The sequence below is a fragment of the Elgaria multicarinata genome, chromosome 2, assembly GCF_023053635.1.
Source record: "Elgaria multicarinata webbii isolate HBS135686 ecotype San Diego chromosome 2, rElgMul1.1.pri, whole genome shotgun sequence".
Classification (NCBI taxonomy): domain Eukaryota; kingdom Metazoa; phylum Chordata; class Lepidosauria; order Squamata; family Anguidae; genus Elgaria; species Elgaria multicarinata.
In genome coordinates this window covers 128,386,036-128,413,719 of record NC_086172.1, presented here as the reverse complement: position 1 = coordinate 128,413,719, position 27,684 = coordinate 128,386,036, and the positions used below count along the sequence as shown (strand labels likewise).

The window sequence follows — 27,684 nt, the reverse complement described above, 5'->3', positions numbered from 1 at the left end:
GCGCGCGCGCTGCAGCGGCCCAAAGATACCGCGGGGCGGGGCCAGAATGCCCGGACTCCGGGAAAGGGGCGTGGAGTAGAGCGCGCGGGCGAGTGGCGGAGTCGGGGCCGCTTCCCGGCCAGGCTTCCCATTGGGAGGCGCCAGCGCTTCAGGGGCAGGGGATTGGCGCAAGGTAAGGCAGGGCGGGCTCCGAGGAGGAGCCGCAGTGGAAGCATTTCCTCCCCCGCCCCGCCTCCCATGTCAATAAGCGGGGCGCCTGCGCCGGGGGTTTGCGCGTCTTTTCCTCTCATGCGCGGTATTTGCTTCCCGAGCAGGGCCCGGGGTTTGGCCTAGAGCCGGCGGGTGCAGCGGCGGCGGCACAATAAGCGGGCGCAGCCTCCCTATTCTCTGGCTCCCGGGCCGGGACCCGTTGGGCGCTCAGGATGGCGGACGACTCGCCCAAGCGGCGCAAAGCCAATTTCAACGAGGCGGAGACGGAGGTGCTGATCGAGCAGGTGCTGAAGCACGAGCAGGTGCTGTTCGCGGCGGGGCCTGGCCGGGCCTCCCCGGGCCAGAAGCGCAAAGTCTGGGAGCTGATCCGGCACAAAGTGAACCCGGTGGCCGCCTGTCCCCGCGAGGTGGAGGACCTCAAGAAGCGCTGGCGGGACCTGAAGCGCCGCGACCGGAGCAAGCTCTGCCGCATCACCCAAGGCCCCGGCGGGCCCGTCCCGCAGCCCGGCTCGCTCGGCCTCCTCATGGCTAGCGAGGAGATCTCGCCGCCCGACCACCTCCGATCCTACGCTTCCGGACTCCCCGCTGCCAACGAGACTCTGCCCATCGTCGGGGGCATCGACACGCTGGACTTGCCGGGAGCCTCTTCCGTGCCGGAGATCGGTGAGTTAGAACGAGGGGGCGGGCGGGCGACCATCCATCCATCCAGCCTGCCTCTTTCTCCTCTGTGGGGCTGAGATAGTGGGCAGTCGCCTCCCTCCTCGCTGCTGCCATCCTTCCTGTCTCTCTGCCAAGCACAAATCCGCGGTTGTGGTGGGCTCCGTTACACACAGCGGACATTTGACGTGATTGGCCCTCTTCGCCCTACAAAACTCTGGAGCAGGGTGAGAGATCGCTCTTTCCCTTCCTCTTGGCACATTATTCTGTGGCATCCCGTAACTGCCCACGCGTTTTTCTTGAAGCTACTTACTGATCTTCAGGATCCCCTTTGGGTAAGAGGCAAACCCCATGACCTGCAGCGTGACGCTCTTAAAAGTAACGCAAACTTGCCTTAGGGTCGGAACATCGTGGAGCGGGCCCTTCTGTTGAAGGGCTGCTTTCACAAGGGACTGGAGGAGCGTCCTTATGCTGAAACGAGGGGACAGCGTAAAAGCTGGAATGGAGTTTGATTTAGATGGGAAGCTAAACATTTGTCAAAAACAATGGCATAAGTTAGAGAGTTTGGAGAACAATATTTTAGGGCTGAAACCCTTGAAATGTGTATTATTAACCCCATAATGCTCAGAATCACCAGTCATACATTACTAGGTGGGAATGATGGAAGATGCTTTGAAACTTCCACAGAAACCATGTTTCAGTACCCATCTGATAATAGTCCATAATCTGGAAAATGGCCTAGAACCTCAACTTCCTATTTCAGGCTGTTCCCCCTCCCCCCACTTCCCATTTGATTCAATATAGCATGTCATTACAGCATTTTCATGTCAAGAATGCATGGGAAATTGGCATTATGACCTCCTCAATTGCCTATTGCCCAGAACAACTTTATTTAAAATCATAAATAATTTTCAGTCTAGTCCAATGTAGAAATTTGGTTGGTTTCCTGACCTGGGAAACTGCCGTTCCAGACCATTTTTCCAGGATACGGTTTATTACCTGCAACAGATACTGGAATGTGGTTTCTGAGGATGTTTTGTGGCTGATAATTGCGGGTATTCTTTGATTTGACTAGTTGGGAAATTGGCATTCCGGACTGCATATTGCATTGAGGAATATAAACTGTTGCCTGGAACAGATACCAGAGAGTGGTTTCTATGGATGTTTGTAGGTGTTTATATCGCTCCCATCAAGTCATGTGTACATGGTGAATTTGGTTGTTTTGTCTCACTCAGCTGTTGATGTTCCAGGCCATTTCCCCTAGATACCATTTATTGTCAGGAACATACCAGAATATGGTTTATGTGGAGGTTTCATGGCTTCTGGCATCCCTACCTCCTATCCAGTTATGTGTGACTGATGAATTTGGTTGATTTGGCTCACTTGGAAGTGGTGTTCTGGGCCATTTTTACAAACTTTTATTGAAACATGTTTTCTATGGACATTTCATGGCTTATTACATCACTTCTTTCTAGACATGTGACTGGGGGATTTCATTGGTTTGCCTCACTTAGAAGTTGGGTTTCAAGCCAGTCTGTTTTGTTCTGGATGGGTTCTGGGCATTATGGGGTTAATAATAATATATTGCTAGGGTTTCAGCCCTAAAATATCATTCTCCAAGGTCTCTATCACATGCTGTTGTTTTTGGCAGTCTTTTAAAAAATAAATCAAGGGCCCATTCTGTCCTGTCCTGTTACAGTTTTTATACCGGCCCGAAATGAGTCATTTGTGTCAAGAAAAAGGAAACTTACACCAAGTCAGACTATTGGACCATCTAGTTCAGACAGTGACCTAGTTTGGAGTACATAACAGCCCACCATGGGTTAATTAACCCTTGGAGTTATGCATCATGTGCTGTCCACCATTATTTGCAAATTGGAGTTACTGTGACTTGTGTTGTCCAAACCTAGGCAACGGGGATTATTTCAGGGTTAAACAGCCCTTGCATAAGCCATAGTCTGTTTTAGGGTTATATGAGTGCTGTTTAACCCTGAAATAACCCCCACCCACCTGGATTCAGAGGACATGACAAGCCTGGCCAGGGCTTGGATATTTATAATGGTGGCCAACATGCGCCACAGTTCCTCGTAGGTAAATCCACCCAAAATGGGCTGTCATGCCATGCAAGCTGGCCCAGTGACTGGCAGCAGCTCTCTTCCAGGTCTCAGAAAAGGCTCTTTCCAAGCCCTGCCTGGAGATGCTGGGGGCCTCTTGTGTGTGCTCCACCACTGAACTGCAGCCCTGCCCACATTTTGACAGGCATAGAATTTGGAGTAGAAGGTGAAAGCAAGCCAACTGTAATTCAGTCTCAACTATAGCAGAAATAAACTTGACATTATACTTTCCAAGAGTATGAAACTCAAGCAGTAATTTGTGCATCAGTCGTGAAAATAGCCAACTGCTCAGAATGAGGCATGTGGTCTACTGTGAGAATGTTAGAAACAGTGTTAAAATGCTTACCTGTTTATCAGCTGTCTTGGCAACTTTCTATTCCAGACACAAGCTTCTTGTTGTATTCCTCTCTTTACCCCCACCCCACCCCTTTCTACAAATGTTAATTGCTAGGTAATTGATATTGACTCAGATCTTCTAAGGGCATGTCTGCACAGATGTCCCATGTACTTGATTTTCTACTTCAGTTCAAAATTTGAAATGTTCGCAGCAGTTCCCCAATTATTGATAATTGTTTTTAGCTTTATTAAATTTTGTATGTTTTAATTTTGCTGTAAATTGCCTTGAGTCTTTTGTTTTGTTTTGTTTTGAGAAAGGTATTTAGTAAATGTAATAAGCCATAATAATGGGAGCATTTTTCCCTCCATCTTCCCGTCAGCGTTCGATGACCCTGCGATAATAGGTGCCATGTGTCTTATTATATCTATTTTTCATATTTGCACCCTACCCTTCCTCCAAACAGCTTAAGGTAGCACACATTGTGCTATCCAAACTGAACTAATATCTTTCCAGTCCATGTCATACACATATTTCTATACCATATTGGCATGGATGCTGTGCTAAAAAAGCTGCCCCTACATTTAATGTTGTTAGATCACTAAGACTTGCCCTTCATTAAAAGTTTGCAACATGAGACATACAGACACAATTTTCAGTAGTGAATAGGTTCCTGACCTAGTGTATACCAATAATACAAACAAGGTCTTATGGCAGCTTTAGTATACCAAAGCTGCTTTAAGGTATTCTCCTAATTTCTGATCTTGTGCCCTGTAAATATTGTCACATTTCTTGGATATAGATGGAGGAAGAGAAGTTTGAAATGACATTCTCCATTCTTTGTTTTCTCTTTACTCTTTTGTTTGTGTAACTTTAAAAAAACCCTAAAAATTTTAAAAAAGAGGCTCTCCTTTTTTCAGCCTTCAGTTCGAGATTGATCTTGACATGTGGACATGTTACATGTGTGTTTTACTTTCCAGTTGAACCTAAAACTACAATGGAAGGAGAGAAAACTCAGTAAAAACTCTGTAGTCTAGAGAAATCTAGGCAGCATTTTACATGTCTGTAATACCTGGGCTAGTAGCTGAAAGTTGAACCCACAAAGGTAGTGGAATCTAACCTTTTCTCTCCTCTTCCCTCCATTTCCTTCGTAGGTTTTACAGATGATCCTGGCCCATCCCATCAACCATGCGTGGAGAAGATAAATCTAAAAGAAGAGATAGTAGTGAAAGTAGTGGAACCAGAAGAAAGCTCGGAGGACATGGCTGTAGTTCCTCCTAGCCAAGAGCAACTACCTTTTTTGGGGATACAAAATGGAGGGCCCTGTGGAAAAGTAAAAGCCAAAACAAAAACTCAACCCCAGACAGACCCCAGTGAAATTTCAGAAGAGGATCTATTGCAGATCCAGCAGAACCAGCTGCACGTCATCCAGTCTGGCTTTGATAGTATCAACCATAATCTTCGGCTGCTGCAGCAAGGCATGCAAGATCTCAACAACAGCCTTAGCGTCATGGCGCATACATTAGTGGCTATCAAAAATGTCTATGTGAAAAACAATGCTGGCCCAGCCACCTTTGCTACTGTCACTACTCAGACCACCGCAGGGTACCTGAGCCCTGGGTCTCCACTGGTTGAGGATAGAGTCAGGGTACCGGTGGCTGGAAGTAGCAGCAGAAGCAGCAGCTGCAGCTCCAGCTCTATGTCACAAGAGGCAGGCCCTTCAGAATTTCCCAGGCCCCCACACCGACCCATTAAGAAGGAACATCCAAATGGCTGTTACTATTTCTGTTTTGCAGATGTGTAAGACTTGAATACACGCCAGGCAACTGTGGCATTTGAGAGGAGCTGTTCTGCACCTTGCTCCAATAATTGCATCAGATTGGAGCAGTTTTGTCTGGCTGAGCTCCTATAATGCTAAATATGAAAGATCTCCACCACTCCCACCTGCAGAAACCTTGCCTCATAGGCGGCATAACACTAACTACAAACTGCTCTGGAACCAATTCTGGTGAAGAGCAGTAAAGAAATGTGTTAAATACAACTTTTAGAGCCCAGCCCTATCTATGTTTACTCAGAAGTAAGTCCTACTGTATTCAGTGGGATTCACTCCCAAGCAAGAGTATATAGATTACAGCGTTAGTACCCAGTAGCTTCTGGAGTTGGTTGATGCCTCTTGCATTGTGTTTCCCCCACTTTCTTTCCTTATGGAAGGGAAGAGAGAGAAGTTGACTCTAGATCTTCCTGGTATTAATTCGGTCTTTTAAAATAAAGCAGTATGAAAAGATAGCAACAACTGTACTTAGAATCTGATGCAGAAGCTGTCAAACAAACTGTTTTTATTTTTGTAGCAATCCAAAGTGCAGATTAGTGAGAAATTGAGTACTTGATTGTACTTAGATTTTTTTTAAAGCTCCTATTACTACTACTGTAAGAGAGCATATGGAGTTCATCTGCTCTAGGACTGGGAATGAATTGGGGTACTGAGACAATGAGCAAAGTGCTAGTTTTTACTTGATAGCTTCTCTTCATTGTTGCTCATGTCCAGCTCTTCAAAATGCATCTTTCCTAACCCCTCAAAAAAAGAAAAGAAAAGCACTGCTGAAAACATGCAGTAGTGGGGAGGCTGCCTTTTGTTGCATAATTAAAGAAAATTTGCCCAAATAAATGATGGTTGCTGTATGTTCTTGAAAGTCATCTGAATGAATCGGCTCACTGCAAGGGTATGTTTGACACATACATATTGCAAAACACTGGGGCAGCCTTTCCCAACAGGCTCCAGATCTTTTGAACTTCAGTTCCCATCAGCCCCAGCCTGCATGACCAGTGGTTGGGAATCTTGCGAAATGTAGCCCAAAACATCTGGAGGGCACCAGATTGAGGAAGCTTCCTGTAGGGTCCTGGTTTGAATGTAATGCTAAACCAAGGATGGTCAACTTGTGACCCTCCAGGTACCTTGGTCTACAAGTCCCATCAGCTCTACCCAGCACAGTCCATAGTGAGGGATGGTGGGAGTTGTGGCCCTCCAGATTTTTGGCCTTCAACTTGGCCACCCCTATGCTAAACTGGTTCAGTGCAGCCTTCCCCATCATCTCTTGCAATTAGCCATGCTGGGGCTAAAATAAATGATAGGCCAAAACATCTGGTGAGATCCACATTGGGGAAGGCTGGTATGAATGAGAAAAAAGCACACTCCCCTCTGATGCAGCCATAAGATGAGAAATATTTACTTTCTGGCTTAGTTCCTTATTATTCATGAACTGGGAGCTCTGGTTAGCTTAGAGCAGCCTTCCCCAACGTGGTGCTGTCCAGATGTTTTGGACTTCAACTCTCATCAGCTACAGCTAGCATGGCCAAATGGTCCGGAGTGCTGGAAGCTGTCATCCAAACATCTGAAGGACATCACACTGGAAAAGGCTGGGAGAAGTATGGTTTGTTGAAAATAGCCAGGATCGTAAACCATGTCTCAGTAAGCTTAAACTAACCAATGTTCCCACTTCGTATATAATGAGGAACCCTGGTTCATTAAGCAGTGGAAGTGGATGTTCCCAATCTTTTTACAACTGCCCAGGAGAAGAAAAGGTAGGATGGGAGTATCTAAAACTGAGGCTTATGCAGGAAGTGCTGAACTGTGGCTTAGCATGACATTGCAATCTTACTGCATTGACATCTTCAGAGGTGCTCAAACGTGTGAGTTGCAAAGGGACATGACATAGCATGTATTTTACATTATTAAATTAAAACATTAATTTTATCAATACCTTATTTTTCAAGATTCCATAGCATACAAGTCAATCCACAGTATTCTTGGCTTTTATGACTACAATTTGGAGTTCTCACAGCTGGGAGAAGATAGCATGTTTGCAATTACTAATAATGCTATATAGAGGTCCTTGAATGCACAACACGAATACATTGAGTGTCCTGCTTGAAAATGTGGAGCTATATCATAGAATTTCAAATAATACTTTCCTTAAATGAATTAAGGATAGTCTCAATACCTTCTGTGTTGGATGCTGATTGTAAGGGAAATGTTTCTATATTTGGCAATTTTTACTACATGGAAAACTAAGGAAGGTAGGAGAGATTTAAGGAGCAGAATCATAAACATCGCCTTTAGAAAATACGATATAATTATAATTGATTTATAGTTGAATGGAGCAGAGAGCAATCCACTTTAAGTGGGAAACATTCTGAATTTTAGGTGAATACATATAAGCATATATTGTTAATACAGAACAGGTGTGAGCTTCCATCTAGAACATGTACCATCAGTAATTGTAGCCTCGCCCCAAAAGTATTTCAGATGCATAATAGAAGGCTACAAGCATCTTATACTTTTTCTTGTGGGATGTCTCTGGTGGCACAATAATATTTTATCAGTGTAAAATAAATGTTACTGATGAAGTCAGGCTTCTAACAGGTGTGGTTCCTGTAAAGCTTATTTTAAAACAGTCATTTTCAATTAAGGACAGTTTATTGAAGAGTAAAGTGTTCTGCATATCTACTGACATCAGCCTTGAGTTTTGGACACAAAGACTGATGAATGCCAATGATACAGGAGTAAAATGAGTATGTGGTTGTAATATCACAATTTTAATAACAAATGGAGTAAGAATTTCAAGGCAAGAGAGCTTGACCTATAATAATGAGTAGTTACGGAAAGGGGTATGAAAGCATAAAACTGGGGGATTCTGGGAGCTGGTCCAATACAGCTAGATGGCATCAGGTTGGGGAATGCCAGTCTAAAACAGCTACTGCAAGCTAGGACAATTTGTATTTTGAGCCCATTATTTTCAAAATTCATCAGCGTTGCTAGTTTTGTAACAGAGTGCGCTGTAATGGAAATACTGACAATCCAAATGGAATCATTGTCGCTTCAGTTACAATGCAGACGCTGGTGGAATAAGGAAGTGCTGTTCAGTGGCAGCTTTAAGAACTTTATTATAAATCATAGTTGTCCCGTGGTTTTAGAAGTACATTTCAACAAGGTTTTATTTCGGAAAAAAAGATGTGAAAGAGCCAACATTCTGTTTGGGTTATGCAGTATCACATTCAATTAGAGGAGCTATCCCTTGTCTGGGTACAGATACTGGAGGTGGAGGGAAAGAGGTGACCTAAAGACAGTTTTCTTTTAAATAAACAGGAGTAATTACAGAATCAGAAAATCCTCATTTAGTACATGTTTCCTGAAAAGGCCCTGTGTAACTCAATCTTTTGTAGAAGATTTAAGAAATTAAGGATGCAATCATATACATGCTGAGACATGCTGGGAATTATAGGACTATTTTCTGCCCAACATGAATAGGACTGTATCTTTAATGGCAAAGTAACTGGTCTTTATAAAGTTAATTCCTTTTACTACCACATCCAGTAGGACTGATGAAATTGCTTCTGCATTTCCTTGAGTGGGGAAATTGCCTTGGCTTACTGTTGCTTCTCTGCCTACGTGTTTGTCCCTCACTACTTCCTCTTTTGAGAGAGGAAGTAAACAATGTGTACATGGCCCATTCAGTGGGCCGTTTTGATCCCGCTGCTTCTCCTGCATACAGCAGGAGAGAGCAGAAACTTCCATCTCTAAAAAAGTAAGTCAGACTTACTAGTGTGTGTTTTTGTTACGCAAAAAAGGCTAGAAGAGGTGTGAGGCACGTGGGAGGCAGACAACGATGTAAGGGGGACCTGCGAAAATCCATGAGTGCCCAGTAAGGAGCGTGCAATAAAATGCTTATCTGATGGAGCTCCTTGTTTAAATTTACTTTAAGCCTGTCCTTAGGGCTTTTCTGCCATTGAATATATATCTTCATCGTCGTTGAAACTTAATATGGCAAAGACTGAATTGCTTGTTTTTCCTCCTAAACCTTCTCCTCCTCTCTCATTCTCTCTTACTGTCAATAATGTTACACTTACTCCAGTCAAGGAAGCTCATAGTCTTGGCTTTATATTTGATTCGTCGCTCTCCTTTATTCCTCATATTGAGGCAGTAGATAAATCCTGTCGTTTTTTCCTGTATAATATTGCCAGGATTCGATCATTTTTGTCTGTCTCTTCTGCCAAGACTCTTGTTCATGCATTGGTTATTTCTCGGTTGGACTACTGCAACCTTCTTCTCACTGGCCTTCCTTCTTCTCACATCAGTCCGTTGGTTTCTGTTCACCACTCTGCTGCTAAGATCATCTTCTTGGCTCGCCACTCTGACCATGTTACTCCACTTCTGAAATCTCTTCATTGGCTTCCAATTCACTTCAGAATCCAATATAAACTTCTCCTGTTGACCTACAAAGCTTTTCACTGTCTAGCTCCTTCCTATCTTTCCTCTCTCATCTCCCACTATTGCCCCGCTTGTGCTCTTCGCTCCTCTGATGTCATGCTTCTCACCTGCCCAAGGGTCTCCACTTCCCTTGCTCGGCTTCGTCCATTTTCTTCGGCTGCCCCTTACGCCTGGAACACTCTTCCAGAACATTTGAGAACTACAAGTTCAATCGCAGCTTTTAAAGCTCAGCTAAAAACTTTTCTTTTTCCTAAAGCTTTTAAAACTTGAATTGTTCTGACTTTTATACTGCCTGTTTGGTGCATTCTCTTCCCCTCCTTATTGTTTTATTATGATTTTATTAGAATGTAAGCCTATGCGGCAGGGTCTTGCTATTTATTGTTTTACTCTGTACAGCACCATGTACATTAATGGTGCTATATAAATAAATAAATAATAATAATAATCTTCCCAGCAGTAGCAAACAAGGGTTCAGAAAGCCACTGGTTTATATCTCTTTAAAAAGGTAGTCAAATACAGAATAGATCACTCCAAACCACAATAAACTACTAGAAATCATCTATCCAGTTTATAAAAAGAAAAAAAATGCATAAAACTGATTTGAAATGTGAAAGACTTCAGCATAAAATGCCAGCTTGAGACACTAATGACAGTATGCATCAACACCAGTTTTAAACTGGCACAGGTCAGACGTTCCCACCTCCAGCATTTGTTAACATGCAGCCGAGACTTCACAAGTGTTGTTTCAGTGTTACTGAATTCGTACACAGTGACTGAAACAACATCTTGTGAAGTGTTGTCTGCTAGAGATAAGGGACAGTGTGCAATTAAGGGTGCTGTTTACAAAGTCTAGTGTCTAGAATGTCATTCTTTTCACATTGGTGAAATTCGAGGACCTGAAAAGGTTTAAGGACTGTGGGCCCTTCATACAAGGGGAAAACATATTGGTAGAGTAGCTTGAGGGAAAATGTTTGTGCTAGCAATTGAATGAAGCCTGCGAAGGAGAAAGATTAAAGAGGTGATGTTTATTGCTCTATTGAAACCTGGTATCAGTGCTAAGCATGAGATGGACCAATGTTGATTTGTTTAAGACAGGTGCTGATTGTTAACCCTTTGAAATTTAGCCTGGCTCTGCTCCAAAACTTTTAAAAACTAAATCCATGATTCTATACTTTATTGTAAAGTGTAAGCCCATCTAAACATGGTAGCCACAGTGTATTTCATGCTTTGCAGAATTTGCACATCTTTGGTGAAGAGAGCAAATGTTTCTAGACTGAAGTACTTCCCAATTCTATTAATTTTTTCCCAAGGAAGGGTTTTTTAAAACTACAAACAGACAGGTTCCAGAGGCAGATCTCAACTGTTGCAATCTGGCTGATAGAATTCAATGTAGAAGGAATTTAATGTGTGTGGGGTTGCAGTTTATTTATTAAAACATTTGTATCCTGCCCTATATCATTGGGATCTGAGTTTACAATGTTACAGGTGTGGCCACGGTATAGATGATTGTCAGATCCCTTTCAGATCTGTCAATCTAGGAATTTTTTCACAGCACAGAGCAAGGTTTATGCTTGTAGATTACAGAGACAAGGCACCTAGCTGATTTAATGCAATTGTTCAGAATATAAAAGTAACTGCTGCTTTTATTGGTTTTTTTAATCTGTATTTCTCTTTTGGTATTTCATGAAGTTTAGTGTTATTGTGAACTGCCTTGAAGACACGTTGGTGTACAAAGGCAGGATAGAAATTATTGAAATAATAACAGAAAGCCCACCACACTAATACCACTGCGTCTCAGTTGTTGCACAACACTCAAAACTTACACAAAAGTTACATTTGACATAATACCCTTCAGAAGTTATTCCCTGTATCCTCAACTACTTAAGCTAAAGTATGGAGTCTTTTTGCATAAACACAGGAAATTTTCCTTAATTTGGAAATGGTTGGGGTTTAATTTGCAATTTTCTCATAGTTCCAAGTCCTCAAGCTTCAAGTTCCTACCTTCCAGCTCCTTTCCCAGTGGAGCTTCAGATTTGATAAAGCCCCTCATTTCCAAAGCCACTCTCACACGTTGCTTCTCCAGTTAACAGGTATTCCCAAGTGTACAGCAAAGGCATCTGTGGCCACTTCTCTTTGCTCAAAGTACACAGCCCTAAGTTGATTCTTAAAAACCCAATCTCCTCCCTGTCTGGTGAATAGAATCATACAATAGTAGAATTGGAAGGGGCCTATAAGGCTATCAAGTCCAACCCCCTGCTCAGTGCAGGAATCCACCTTAAAGCATCCCTGATAGATGGTTGTGCAGCTGCCTCTTGAATGCCTCTAGTGTGGGAGAGCCCACGACCTCCCTAGGTAATTGGTTCCATTGTTGTACTCTGAGTCGGGATGTTTTTCCTGTTGTCTAGCCAGAACCTGGCTTCCTGTAACTTCAGCCCATTAGTCTGTGTCCTGCACTCTGGGATGATCAAGAAGAGATCCTGGCCCTCCTCTGTGTAACAAACTTTCAAGTAACTGAAGAGTGCGATTAGGTCTCCCTTCAGTCTTCTCTTCTCAAGGCTAAACATGCCCAGTTCTTTCAACTCTCTCCTCATAGGGCTTTGTTTCCAGACCCTTGATCATCCTTGTTGCCCTCCTCTGAACCCCCTCCAGCTTGTCTGCATCCTTCTTGAAGTGTGGTGCCCAGAACTGGATACAATACTCAAGGCCTAACAGTGCTGAATAGAGGAGAACCAGTGCCATGCACGATTTGGAAGTTATACTTCTATTAATGCATCCCAAAATAGCATTTGCCTTTTTTGCAGCCACATCACACTGTTGGCTAATATTCAGCTTGTGATCTACAATTCCAAGATCCTTCTCGCTTGTAGTATTGCTGAGCCAAGTATCCCCCCATCTCGTAACTGCATTTGCTTTCTTTTTCCTAGGTGTAGAACTTGGCATTTATCCCTACTAAATTTCATTTTGTTGTCTTCAGCCCAGCACTCCAGCACATCACAATCACTTTGAAGTTTGCTTCTATCTTCCAGGGTATCCCACCCAATGTTGTGTCAACTGCAAATTTGATAAGCTTTCCCTGCACCTCAACATCAAAATCATTAATAAAAATGTTGAAGAGTACTGGGCCCAGGAATGAGCCCTGCAGTACCCCGCTCTTTACCTCCCCCCAGTTTGAGAAGGTAACATTGATAAGCACTCTTTGAGTCCAATTCTGTAGCCAACTGTGGATCCACGTAATAGCTGTTCCATCTAGCCCACTTTTAGCTAGTTTGCTGTTCAGAATGTCATGTGGTACTTTGTCAAAAGCTTTGTTGAAGTCAAGATATATTATGTCCACAGCATTCCCACAGTCCAAAATGGAGGTTACTTTATCAAAGTATAAGATTACCTTATCAAAGTATGAGATCAGATTAGTCTGGCAGGATTTGTTCTCAACAAATCCATGCTGTCTTCTCGTAATCACTGCATTGTTTTCAAGGTGCTTACAGATTGACTTCTTTATAATCTGTTCCAAAATTTCCCCAGGGATTGATGTCAGACTAACTGGTCTATAGTTCCCAGGTTCCTCCTTTTTGCAGATAGGGACAACATTAGCCCTCCTCTAGTCAACTGGCACTTCACTTGATGTCCATGATTTTGCAAAGATAATAGTCAGAGTGAAGAGACCCTTTTCCAGTGCCTATCAGTCAATCTTAAGTCTAAATATTTGTGATTATGCCTTTATCTGAATATTTGGATTTGTAATCCAGTTTTCTACCTGTAAGTATTATGTGGCTCTTAAACATCACATACTCCTTTATGAACAAAAGCTATCCCTACACAGAAATTACATCACCTGTTCATATTTCTTATTCTCTAGGAAAAACCCAGTATTCAAAGATATTTAAACACCACCAAAATAACAGTTATTGATGGGAACTTGGTGGATGTTTCCTAAATGCAATCTGGACATAGCAGTGATTAGTTGATTAGCTGTAGTAGAGGGAAATAATTCAAGCAGAAAAATGTCCATCTCTATTTCACCACTGTAGAAAACGTTTATTAAATGCTGTATTAATCATCAACATTTCAAAACTGATCATTCACAGATCAGCACCACTGTTTTTCAGCACCAAAATTCCATTTTCCAGGAAACAGATTTCATTGCTTTTCATGGTTTGAATTGAATTACAGTATTTCCAGAATTATTTTTGGTAAGAGTTCCATATAGAATAAACTGACAAATATAGTCAAAGTTATCGTTTGCATGCGGAATGATTTTTATTTAGAACCAGTTTATAAAAATAAAATACAAAATAATTTGAAAAACAGAACTTAAAACATTTACAAAGCTTTGATATGGTACAAATGGGGTAAAATAAATAACTACACCTTTATGTACAAATGACCATTACAAAAAACACTATGTCAATACCTTATGCTCTTGAATGACTGAGCAAAAATTATAAACATCTAATTTGAATTTTGAAAACAAGCGGGGGGGGGGGGGGGAGAGAGACTGAAATACTTGACAATACTTAGTTCTCCAAAACAACTTCCTACCTAAATTCAGCATCATAGCTGTTATCTTTGAGATGCTAAATGTTTTCCGAGTAAATAATGGAATTGATTTTTTTAAACTTCGAAATATTTCACTCTTTTTAATAGTAAGAGATTTCAGATTAGTTACAGCTCACTGCTTCTATGGTCCTGGTTTCAAAGCTTTTGTTTCCTTCATTTTTGTATTATTGTAGTGAGGAAAAGATCCAAATGTAAAACATGATCAGGCATTAATAGCTAAGTAAGAAAGCAGATGTTTAAGGGGAGATATTTAGAAACATGCTTTCTGGCCACTAAGGAACAGCATGCAGTAGAGGTTGGAGGACCACCTAGATGCGTAATACTGTTCTTCTGAAGGATTTGAAAACCTATGCAAACTTCCTTTTTATAAGGCAGCCTTCCATCTATCACTATTATTCCTCTATGTATGAATCAGAACTACTAAAACATATCCTGGCCCACAAATGTGAGAACACCTCAGCTGTCATTTTGCATCTTAGAAAGGGAAAGTGCCTCAAGGCCTCCTAGCATACTGACTCCTTGAGAGACTAAGATGAGATACTTACACACACACACTCAGTTCAACACACATTAGTTCCTGCTGTGAAATGTGTGTGTTCTGCTCTGGACAAAGGCAATTTACATTCTTGGCCACAGAAAATGACTTCCTCGGAGCAGCAGCGTTTATAATAATTGGGAGAAAGACACTTTAGATGGGCATCACAAAAAGCATGCTTTCATATTCTAAGACAGAAATCCTGGCAAATACACCTATCCTCTCTTGAGGCTCATTCTTTAAGTCAATAATTTATAGGTATTAATTTGGTTAATGCCATGGGGAATTATGCCTGCATGAACATTGAGGCAGAGTACAACTGGATGGGTTGGATTCAGCATAAGTCTTCTGAGGGTGGAAACGCTCCTGTCAGCCTGAGGGTTTTGATCTAGTGGAGCTTTCCCACTGGCTGAACAAGGGTGGAGGCAGTCATCAATTCCCTTCCCCTTGGAAAAAACTGCTTTGGAAGGTCCTTCTGGAACTGAGAGCTGAAGAGTAACAGGCAAAAATAACTCCCTTCTTTATGCCACCATGAGTAGCCTAAGTGGATCTCCACTTGGGGAATAAAACTCTAGATCCAACTAAATATGTCCTGTATAAAATTTAGAACACCAAAAACCAACACCTACCAAAGCAAAGATCTTGTTGAAACACAAGGAGTGAAATTTTTAAACTTACATTCGCTGAGATGTCAGCAGAATATATTTTGTTTAATGAGCACTCCAGTTAAAGCCTATTCAGATGTTGCACTGCTCTAGCACTAATGAGAGATGGAGTGTGAACTATAACCCAAACTCCTGAGCTCAGTGAGTTATGTGGAAGTTTTAATCGTTTTAAATAGTTTTAAATAAAATAATATTTATTTTCTAAATAAAAATATGTCCTTACGACCAATTATTGCAGAAGGAAAGAAATCTATTCATTTCAGTTATCTACAAGCAAGCCGAGTTGAGCTCATAAAAAGCAAGCTGCTAGTCTAAAACTGCAGAAACTAAATTGAAAGATTTTCTAACACTAGGGGGTTTGGCCATTACTGTTAATAGACACTTTGTTACTACAGAGAAAACAGAGACCAAAACCACTTAAAAGAAGTAAAGTAATGAAGCAATCACTAAGTTAAAAAACAAGACCAACACACATTACATTTCTATATATATATACACACAGCCTGCTGTGATTATAATTATATAAATGTATATGTTATAGGCAACATGTACAAGCCAAAGGTCTTGTAATTTATGTTTTTACCATTCAGTCTTATTTGTTCTCAGAAAACAGGGTTGGGGGGCAGGGGAGGTTTTAAGAGAAAAAAAGTTCCTATGAAGTAGAAAGCTACAATTTAGAGAAAGCTGTGTTACACACGGTATCCCTATTCATATATACATTTATCAGTCAATTGATCATAACAATAAATGTATCACATACGTGGCTTAAGGCTTGTGCCCATTCATCCCACTAACCTGTTTTACTGACAGAACTAGTAGGCAAAAAGAATAGGCTACACAAGCAAGAACCCAAAACACAAAGTTCTCCTTTATATTTCCTTGTCTTTTGTTTGAGACAAAGGAAGGGATTAGGCACTATCCTAACATTTCAGAGAGTTGTAGGCAGTCCTCAAACAGTTAAGGGATCAGTCAATCAGCAATTACAGGCCAATCCTCCCCACCCAACCAAAAAAAGCGGACACAACATATCTTAGGGAGGGAGGACCTATCTTGTTCAATAAGCCCCCCAATGTGTTGATGCAACTCCCAGAATCTTCAAGTGTGAGTATTCCTTAAGTGTGAGTTCTAAGATAATTTTCTCTCCGCCACCCCCCAATGCAGCAGTATGCATTGCACACTAATAAAGAGGGCAGGGAAGAGTGGGCATTGTGCTGGATCCTCTGAGCACTTTCCTAGATTTAAGAAAGGTCTGGGGGGGGGGTGCGTGCGCACACGCACTACATCTTAGATCCAAGACACTTGAACGTAGGGTGCAAGGTGGTTTCCAGAGGATCTACTCTATGTACAAGACTGCCACAAGGATATTTGTGTCAGTTAGCCTGGAAGATTGAGCTGTCCTTAACGAGAAACACAAATGATCACAACTACAGAAGGCAGCATAGCAGCATATTGATTTGGGAATAGTAGCATATATCTTGGTGGCTCAAACCAGCAAAATACCACCTTGATTTACCATTAGTTTCAACAAGGGTGTGTGTGTTCTGTTCCATATCACGCAGGATTGAGCCTATAAAAGCAGCAAGGTTTTTTTTCTTTTAGCTATAAACTAGTTGTCCTACGACTATTATTTTTACCACTTTTAGAAGGTTCACATTTAACAAATAAAAGAAAATGTGCAAATAATATTTTAGTTAATTTAAAAGAATAGATTTTAAAATGCAGGCACAGTTATTTCACACTTTTAAGATATTTAAATAAAATTGTTGGCATATATTCAGCGTTATGCTGATGGTATTAGAATTATTGTCCTTTGTTTTCTGGAAACAACTTTGGAATTTTTACAGAAGGATTACTACTGTTGACAAATCAGGTATTGCTTATATTTATTTTAGGGAGGAACAGAGTTTGGTTCCATTAGAGAAATATACAGTTTTCAAATTATAAGAGTAAGGAGTCATAGCTAGAATTAGAGCAGGTCTTTGAATGCTGGTAATCCCTTTTAATTGGACTTGCTGAAAAAGATGTTCTGATCAATGTTATCCAGAAAAAAATCCCCAAAATACATTTTCCATACACCTGTATTGCATTGTCCAATTAAAATTAAAGGTAACTTAAAATTAAAATGCTATATTTAGAGCTCCGCATTTTCTTGTTATAATTAAATGGAAGTACGTATAGTATTAAGGGACAGTTTATCTCAAATTTCAGATGTAAAAACCTCTCCTTTTTCCTTTCTATAAACAGTACTTGAGCATCCTGGGAAAACAAATTTTATGTTTGATACCCTGCAAAGATGCTATAGTTTCTAGCCGCCTCCCCTTTCTATGTGGCAAGGTTACAATGTAACCACAACATGATGAAAGGGATTAGTGTTGTGGCTAGCATTCCTCCAGTACTGCAGAAGAGCTCATTGATTGCCTGCAATATTTCTCTCGTTCTGTGACTTCTCATCAATGCCAGTTTTAAAAGTCTGAACTTCACACCATGAGATAGCAGCCCCAAAATGATACACTTTCAAAAACTGTGCAAAAAATGCTATAATAGTTTGGCAAGGATCAAATCAAGTCCCCAGGATGACGTATTTGCCCCCCCAAATCAGAGTTTTCAGCACAGTGTCAAAAGTTTAAAGAACATGTACAGTAAATATATATTACCCCTGTCATTACTTTTGAGCAGCCTTCTCTGTAGGATGGAAGGGGAAGTTTGAAGAAGGGTGGAGGATGCTCCCACAGAGTTCATTGGTTTAGTGTTCCTATTTACGGGAAGTGCTTGCAGCCTACATAGGAAGAATTGTACAGCTCTTCTTTGCCCTGGCTGAATCTGTCGAGGAAATGAATTGTATTTCTTCTGATTCATCTCTAGCTATGCATATTAATTCTGTCTTCCCTTGATTTACATATTTAAATTCGAGATTTATTCTTTAACATAAACTAGATTAATACATTCTTATTAATCCCATGAAGTTATGAGGGGCTATTTCATAACTATGTAGCTGAAGTTATTGTAATGAAGATTAATTCACAATACCTTTTTGGTTCACTTCTGGAAGTGTTAAAAGATTGCGGAGAAATCAATGTAAGAGATAGAAAAACAAAACCACTGATTAAGACAGAGAAATGAGAGAATTGATAGTAGTCTACTGTGCTAATTTAAAGCTTCATTAGTAACCATTGGCTTTCTAAACACTATTGGATCAGGTGTTTGGCAGAGTGACAACCCCACAAACCATTTTTCCAGTCGCTGTATTAAACACACACACACACACATCAACCTGTGCTTTCCGCAATTACCACGTAGTCTGGTCTATGTCTCTGCATTTGTAAAACAGGGAAAGAAATACAAATGCATTTCAACACAAAAACAGTTTGAACATTAATTTCAGAATACATATACTGTATGTAAGAGGAATGTATAACAGCATTTTCTACATTCTTTTTAAGTCAATGCATAGGATAGTTATTTTGTCCCTGACAGCAAAGCATGAAAATAAATCTTTGGGATAGGCATCTCCCTACATGCAAGGGGAACTGCTCTTACAATAATAATGCTCTGGACATGGTTATAAAGAAGTCCCTCCAGGGCTCTTCTACAAGCATCCTTGGACGTAGTGTAAAATACAAAAATTGCGGATATTGCAAGAAGTTTGAACAAGGTATAAGGAAAGAAGGAAGGTGTTTTATTGGACTTTAGAAATCAGATGAATTGATGCCATTAATGCCTAAGAGAAACATATGACTAAGCGTGGAGAATTCATACAGCTTTATAATTTCAGGGCAGGTTACCCCCAATGGAATATATGGCTATCATACATCTGATTCAAATAAAATTGCCCTGGAAGCACTTACGTGCCATCTCAAAAGGGGACCAATTGTGCAGAATATATGAAGCACACTCTACTGGGATAGCTTATTTAGTTGGATGTATCTTTGTAAATCTGATAATATGAGAAGGTCAGAACAATTGGATTGCAGCCTCAAAGGAAGGGGTTGAGAAGTCCAGCAGGTTCTCATAGAAATCAGGGGAGAGGCAGTAGACAAGGCAAGGACAAAGAGAAAATCTAAATTTCTGTGTATCATATTGAGCTGTTTAGTACCACTCGCTGCCCAGTACCATGAGAAACAATTAAATGTGAAAGCCTATCAGGGTGGGATGGAAAGATATATGGGCAAAATGATGAGACAAAATCAAGAACATACATCCTACCTGGCCATCAAATATATAGTTCCTCCAATTCCTTCCATTTCATTCAGCAATTTAAAAGTGACAAAGCTGATATCAAACACTAAATTGCTGAGCAATCACCAACCCTTGCGTCCTGAACTGAGGCATGAAGAATATTCAGCTTTGTGCATGCCAGGAAACGGGAACAGCAAGGCTAAGGATATTTAATTCAGGCACACAACTGAAAGAGCACTGCATTGTCTGTGGTCTATAATGTTACAAATGGAAATGAGAGAATTAGGGAAGCATATAGAAGCATATGTATATATATTTATAAATATTTATAATATATAATTTACCATGAGAACATGCAATTATTGGTATAGCACCTATTATACAATATAATACAATAGAATAGGTCTTTTAAATCATACAGTTTCTCAAGAAACAGCAGTATGCTCTCACTATTGCATTCCTCTGAAGTGCATGAAACCTGAATGAGGCTAGGGTTCCACACAGTGCTACATTACTTATGGGAAACAAAATACACAATTAAAAGTTAAAAAAAAATCACATTCTCACAGAGCAAGAGAAATTCAGTGCAGCTTCAATGCAGCATTAGAAATGTGTTAGCTCAGAGAGAAAAGATTCCCTTTCCCATCCAAAGATACTATTTTGGCAGCAAATTAAACTAAATAAAACAAAGTTAAATTAAAAAAAGATTTATGCTGGTTACAGGCATGACTATAGCAAGCAGATCAGTAATTTCCAAAGTTCCCCCATATTCAGTATCCTCTAGAACAAGCATCCATTGAGAAAGATGGCTGTATCCATTTTAAAACATTCCTGTGTTTTACTGTTCTATTCAGCAGTTGATTTCTAAATCTAGCAAATGAAGTTATTCCTCTAAGTCTCACACAATTAAGTAAAGTTAGATAGAACTAGAAGCCATTCACCTTATTCAGGGACTAACACTTCTGGGAAGTGAAAGACAATCCTTAAATATGAATTTTCTGTATGCTGTTTTACATATTTCAAGTCCTAAGTGCAAAATATACTTTTGAATAGGGAAATATGTATACCTGCACCTCAGGGAAGCTATAACGGTGATGGCTTCTATCTGTTAGATTGTAGGATTGATTGCCTGGTCTGATGTTTGGTAGCCATATGTGTATACTGGGTAATTGGAACATGTATTCTTTCTACACAATATAAAATTAGGGACATTTAAGATATAAGAAACATCCCTGTGATCTTGACCTGTAGATTTTACTGTCAAGCATTATCTCCCAGATTCTTAACAAAATAAAGCAACTGTTGCTTCTCTCTATGTACAGGCTCTGCAGTTATCTTTGAAGGTAAAGCTTCATTTTTCTTCTAGATTTAGATTAAATCGTCAAGTAAGAAGTCTAAGTGTGCAAACAGTCCTGCTCATCTTCAGTAGGATTACACTGGAGAGGAACAATGTGAATAACTAAACACTTCACCCCAATTGGGTGATTTCTGGTCAGCTTTAACAGCGGCTCTTCTTTGTACCCTGAGAAGCTATTGCACTCTAACAAATCTTGTAAATATAGGGATGTTCTAGGGTCCAAACACTTCAGTTTTTCTTTCTTAACTCATGCTGTGATCATTATCACCAAACTCTTCATGTATTATATGGTGGAAACCTCAAGGAAAAAGCCTTGGCTCCAGACATTAACACACAGATAAGTGATTGAGTTGTCCAATGATCAGGATCTGAACAGCAGTTAATAGAACATTCAAGATATGCAACAATAGAATGTTCAAGATATACAACAACTCTTTCCCGAAACTGTTAGAATTAATGCCTGTTATCTATGTGCAATTACATAAAAATGACATTATTTTCAATGGATTGATGTGCAGTGTACATAAGGATGCAGCCTATATTAAATATATAGTGGTACAAGATGGGCTGGGGTGGGGGGAGAATTGTGTTGTGGTTGTTTTAAGGAGGGAAGTATAAGCCATGAAGGAACATGGGCAGTAAACAACTTGAAAATGATGTGTGAAGCTGAACATTGAAAGAGAGACTTATAGGAACACTGCTGTCCCAAATAATGTGCTTTTTAAAAACTCTGCAAACACACAGCTGAGCAGTACCTCAGGCTTAAAGGTGTCATGGCGAAACTGTATCGTTTCAGGTTTTGTAACTTTCCTCGAGAAATGGCATAAAGTAGGCCATGTTTTCTTAGAAAATAAAAAGTAAGCTAAAAACTTATTAAAAGCACTCACCTCCAAGACAATGTTTGTTCTGAACCTTTCACACATCTTGGACTTTCTGGATGCTCCATCCCTGCCCTCTAGCCTGCCTGATCTGCTTGCTGCCTGTTCTTAGGCAATGCTTGGCCACTCAATATAAAGTGGGCCTTATAAATAATGTAACTTAAGAGTTGTTTTTCTTTGAAAGTCAGGATGAACACTGATTTTTTGAAGACATTTTCTTTGTTTAAATATACAGTACACAGACACGACATGCATCAGATTAGGGAGGGGGCTTTGACACCTGATAAGACTCAGTTCCTATCTGCTAAGTTTACTGGCTGATTTGCTCTTCCCTGTGGGAGATTTAATGTTAGAGGAGTGGTGGCAAGAGCCACTAGATCCTTTTAGACCATTCTTGCTAGACTTGTTGTAGCAGTGCTCCTGTTGGCAGGATCTCCTGGAGGATGAAGAACCTGAAAGACTAGGAGGCGATTTACTCCTTCCAAGATGCGGGGATGAACTCCTCTGGTCATGGTGGGGCCGCCCACTCCGGGATGGTGAGGAGCTGGCAGTACGGGGCAAAGAAGAGCTCCTAGGGGAGGCACTGGGACTGCGTCTGGGGATGACTGGGCTTTTGGGTGGTGTTTTGGGGCTATGCGGAGATCCTGGACTCTTACACTGAGAAGAGCTCCGTGGCTTTTGAGATCCGTTCTGAAGGATTTGAGCCAGTCGAGAGATCAGGTCTGAATCAGAGCTGCTGCTTCCTAAGACTTTGTACCTGCGCAACCTTGAAAAGAAAGAGAAAATTGATCAATTCCACATCCTGCTCTCCAATGCTGAGACAGGTTGCAGGATGTGTCATAGTTTGTAGTTTTTATTGTTCAATATAAATTGCTGGTGTTAACCTTCAAAACCCTTAAAAGTATACACCAAGGACTGTGTTGATGTAGGGATATGAATCTAATCCCTGAAATAAGCCTCAGAGGCCCTGCTCTCTGTCCCATCATTATTAGATATTTGATGGCCAGGCACAAGGGACATGTAGCCTTTTTGGTGGTGCCACTGAAGATTTGGAATGAAATCCAACAGGCTCCTTCTCCTCCTGAATTCAGAAAGTCTTTGAAAACATACATATTCAAAACAGGGTTTTATGTTTAATGATTGCTCTTTTAAAAATTGCATTAATTTCATACTGCTACTTAATTGTAGATTTTGTAGTTCCATTTTTGGTATGTTTTTAACTGTTTTAATTGATTATTGTTTTATCCTTGCTTTTACATTTTTGTAAACTGCTTTTAGTATAATTCTTTATAGAAAACAAAGAATATAAATGGAATAAATGAATAAATACAGTTACATCCAACATTACGGTATTGGAAATGCACAAGTGCAACAGGACTCTCTTTCTCCTCCCCTCTACAGCATGCCATACTGCCCCCAAATCTGCTCTGTAGGGTTTCCTAGCCCTCCAGGGCATATGGAGGGTGTGCAGGGAGGAGGGAGAATCGCACCCTCCCAATTCTGATGACTAAACTGCTTCCATCAGCAGAACTTCACCACCGAATTCAACCCAGAGATATACTGTTACTGTACAATGTAAACAGGAATAGGTACATCATGTGCATTCACAGTGAGAGGAAGAATTTAGTATGTGACACTGAATTTGGCATCCTAGCAGCCAGTGCCAGCTCCAGGTTTCTGAGGGGCCTTGGGCAAGACACCTTCAATGGCCCTCCTCAATTCGTGAGTCTACCTCCTCATCAACATGGTTACCAGCTGCTCTTCATCCTCTTTCTCATCATTGCTACCACTTCCTTGCCTGCCAGACAGAGAGCCAGTGAGCAAGTAAACAGTGGCATCTACTGATCCTCCTTCTCACCATCATCGTCGTCTGGGCCAGAGGGAGAGGCAGGCGAAGAAGCAGGTTGCCCTTGATACCAGCCCTGCTAAAAGCACAATCTAATGCATGTCTACTGAGATGTAGTCCCACTGAATTCAGTAGGACTCAATCCCAGCTAAGTGTGCTTAGCACTGCAGCCATATATATTCAGTAAGATGTGAAGATAAAGCTTAGAAGAATGCATGCTGTATCCAGAAACTATAAACGTCTTTGACAGGACAATCAGAAGTCATGATTATTGTTCCTTACTGATACTTTTTGAGAGACTTGAAAGCAGCATGATATAGCTATTATTTCCTACAGTACAAAAACCTACCAAATTTGTTAGAATAGGAAAAAATATGAATGTGTATAGCATAGGAAGCAAGAGCTGTATAATACCACCTTCAAATCTCTGACAAACTATTATCTAATACCCAATCTGCATTACCTTGAATAAGCCACCCTGGATTTTTTTTTAACTAAACTGTTAGCCTTTCTTTCTGCCTACCCTTCTACCACCAGGCCCTTTAAATTAAAAACTCAAAAGTTTAGTGAGCATTTTGTTGTACTTTTTTTGTTTTTTGTTTGTAAATCAAATGAGGAGTACAAACAGAAAAGGCATTTCTCTAATGGCATTACGAAAAGATATATGATAGTGAGTGGCTTATATTGGAGATATTGATAGATTTTTCTATAAAAGCCTGTTCAGTTTCAACAGAAAAAGTATTTACACTTCTGGCTGCCACTGCAGATGTCCTCACCCATTGTAGTACATGCAAGGGGCTTACCACATTAATGAAGAAGTTAGTGAATTTATGTCCAATAGCTACCGACTCACAGATTGATAATTCTTAGTGTCTTGTTACTGTTACCTTTGATGAACTCTTCAGTAATTACATGCAATCAGAGTTTACTTAAAACTAGAAGCAAAATGTTTTAGAAACGTAGGCCGTTTCTACACCTGCCTTTTCCCCCAGTATCGTCCCTGGATTGTTCCTGTGCATCCAAATGCCACACAGGGGATCCCAGGTGCAGGCAAGGACGATCCCTCCATTTTCCTGGGATAACCCTCAGGTGTAGAAGGGGCCTCAGTCTATAAAGTCAAGATCCTACACAGATGTTGCTAATGCTCTTACTCAGGCAAAACTTTCCTGAATTTTGTACGAGGAAAAAGATTGCATGTTTGTGTGTGCATATGTGCTCACACTTACATATTGAAAATAAAAAGTACATAATCTGCATGATACCATATAACAGCATTCCCAAAATTGCTTAAACCTATTTCAGAGGTGTGGTTGTTCTTTCTTACCTGGCCTCTACTCCAGGCCTTGTTGGTGGTCGTCCGGGTGGAGGCCGAGGAAAAAACTGAGCTGAGTTTGAGCTGCTAACATGATCTGTGGTAGTCCAAGATACAGGCCTTGGAATTTTGCTCTTTCTGGACTGAGGACTGCTTGGTGACAAAAAACTCTCCTCTACTTGGTTGTGTAAATGGGAGTCCAATGTTAGCTTGGAAAAGGAGGACAACACATCTTCAGAAAGTGGTATGGGACCTGCAACCTTTTCTTTCAGTGACTTGTCAGAGGCACTTGAGAGGTCACCAAGGAAAGATCTAAGCTGTCTCTTTTCTACCAGTAGTCTAACGAGGTCTGTTTGATGGGCCTTTTTTAGAAGTAGCTTCTCTTTTGCTGAAACAGGAGAAGATTCAGATGAGGAGTCTATCTCTTGCGCTAAAACTGGAATGCGACTCTGTCTAGCTACAAATGGCGATCTAACCAATTCCTTTTTAGGCTGATTAGAAATCTCATTCTCTGAAATAGAGTGAAACAGTTCACCATTTCTTTGAACATTTTCCTCTTCTTTCTCCTCTTGATGCAAAAAGGTGGTAAGATTCATCTGTTGGCATTGCAATTCCTCAGCATGATCAATATCTCCACCATCATCATGGAAACCATTTTCTTGCACTGCTACTACCTGGTTTTCCTGTCTATGAGCAAATGGGTCAGTACTTCTTGATAAAGAAACATCTGATGTTTCAGCTCCTGACTGCTTCAGAAACTCCTGTTTTGCATCCTGATTTGGCAATGAGCAGGAAGTCATCGGTCTCAGTTCTTCTGCTTCTGTAACAGCCTGAGGTCCATCCAACAAAGATTCTGTGTTTCCTGGAGCAGTTAAGCATGATCCTTTAGTCTGTATTTCAACGGCATCTTCACAAGCCATGGGATGCTGTTCATCTTTTACTTCTTCAAAGAGATTCACAAATTCTCTCTCTCCTTGCATCGTTGTGTATTGTTCAAGTAGGTTTGTTCGGTTATGATCTTGGATTCCAACACCTTCTCCAACATAGCCTTCTTTATCAAGTGCCTCTAGGTTCTGGTCTAACCTGAGGACTAAATCCGTTCTACTGCCACCGGGAATTAATGCATCAATTGCTACCTCTGAGCCAGCTAAGTTCTCCTTAGGAGAGGAAAGGTCAGTGGTATGTTCCAAAAGCCGGGGGTCCCGATCTCTCTTGTCTAAATGCTGACCATAATGAAAACTCTCAGAAGCAGACTGTGTGGATGCCATTGATGGTCTGGGTATTGTAACCTATACAAAGAAGGGGAAATGATTTTACAGAAATTACTTTTCCTGGATTTAAGATTATCACATGTTTACATTGTCATATCATTTTCTCACATATAAAAAGATAATAGTTACTTTGCTTTTGCAGGATTAGAAAACAACACTCCATCTTGGGATGAATGACACATGTGTCACAGCAGGTACAATGTTTACTGAACACACTGGAAGATAATAACTGAAGAAACGGTAACTCTGTGTTGTTAATTTGAGTTGATTTGACAATACTATGAAGTTGGGGTGGGGTGGGGAGAGGTGTTACATTAAGTGAAACTGCCCTCATAAAAATCACTAATCACCTCATGGCCACTTCTAAAGGTCTCTACATTCTGGCCTCATCCATTATAATCTCTCTGCTGCCTTTAATTTGGCTGACCCCTTGACTCCATCCATGCAGATGATTCTGTTCCTATTAGTTGGATCCCTAGTTCAACAATCATTGACCCTATCAACCCTATCAAAAAAGCTTTACCTTGATTTCCCCCTCTCCTTTGCTCCCATATCGGTTCTCTCTATAACTAAGTCATGCCATTCTCTATATACTACATTGCAAAAATTCAGGCTTTCTTCCTAGCCCCTTCAGCTGAAATATTTTTATGTACTAGTCATCTCCTCCAACCTCCTCTTCCTTTCCCATCCCTTTTCACTGTTGTTTCACATATATCCAAAGTTCTGCTATCCAAACATTAAGTTCTCTCATTGTTCAGTCCAACAACACCCTACTCAAATCCCTACATCGGCTTCACATTCTTCACATTCATGCCCCACTCTGCCTTTCTGTTTTTATCTCCCAACACATTTCTGCCCATGACATGTGGTTCTTCAACTCTACCTCTTTCAATCATCTACAGCTTGTTGCTCCTTTAAATGGCTCCAATTTATTCCTTGCTGCACTTTATGCCAGGAACTCCCTCCAGAATATCTAGGTGATGCAAGTGCCACCTCTGTTCCTTCAAATCCCACCACAAAGCCCATCTCTTCTGTAAAGACTTTCGTTCAAACCCTTCCATCCTCATCTCCAACAGAAACAATGCCTAAATATGTGCAAATGCATTTGTGTATATTTTTACCCTGGCCTCTCCTTTTCTTTCCTCTGTCTCTTTGCTGCTGAAATTTAGATAAGCTCCTCTAGGAAGGGGCCAATCTTGTGCTGCCTAATTCATGCCTTTTTACTGAGAAGTGAAGTTCAATAAATTTTACTTTGGAGTAAGTGTACATAGGATTGTAACCTATGCAAAATGCTTGCACAATGGAAAGATTCAACGAATTTCGTTAGCACGGAGTTTGCAGAATGGCACATTGGATACTTTTCTACGTCTAACGCCTCTATTAACAATACTGGTCCTAGCATACAGAGGGAGCTTCCTGTATTCAACTGACTTGATACTCACCAACTCTATTTTACATTACTTCTTAAACTGTTACTGAAATCATTGCCCCAAATTAAGCCCACAAC

General features: G+C 40.7%; 2 protein-coding genes across 3 annotated transcripts in view; one reads left to right on the top strand and one right to left on the bottom strand.

Annotated features, from left to right (window-relative positions):
* The first annotated feature begins 234 nt into the window (after positions 1-234).
* LOC134393768 (myb-related transcription factor, partner of profilin-like) lies at positions 235-5,980 on the top strand. The gene is made up of 2 exons (XM_063118859.1): positions 235-873; positions 4,470-5,980. Exons 1-2 carry the CDS (start codon positions 423-425, stop codon positions 5,117-5,119), a joined length of 1,101 nt encoding a protein of 366 aa, XP_062974929.1. The 5' UTR covers positions 235-422; the 3' UTR covers positions 5,120-5,980.
* Positions 5,981-20,106: 14,126 nt separating this feature from the next.
* TTBK2 (tau tubulin kinase 2) overlaps positions 20,107-27,684 on the bottom strand; it is a 79,402-nt gene continuing 71,824 nt past the window's right edge. For both annotated transcript variants that reach the window (XM_063117645.1, XM_063117646.1), the window contains 2 exons: positions 24,919-26,195; positions 20,107-22,514 (listed from right to left, as the gene is read on the bottom strand). In XM_063117645.1, coding sequence (XP_062973715.1) covers positions 22,046-22,514; positions 24,919-26,195 — 1,746 coding nt within the window. In that variant the 3' untranslated portion in view covers positions 20,107-22,045. The remainder of the gene's footprint in view (positions 22,515-24,918; positions 26,196-27,684) is intronic.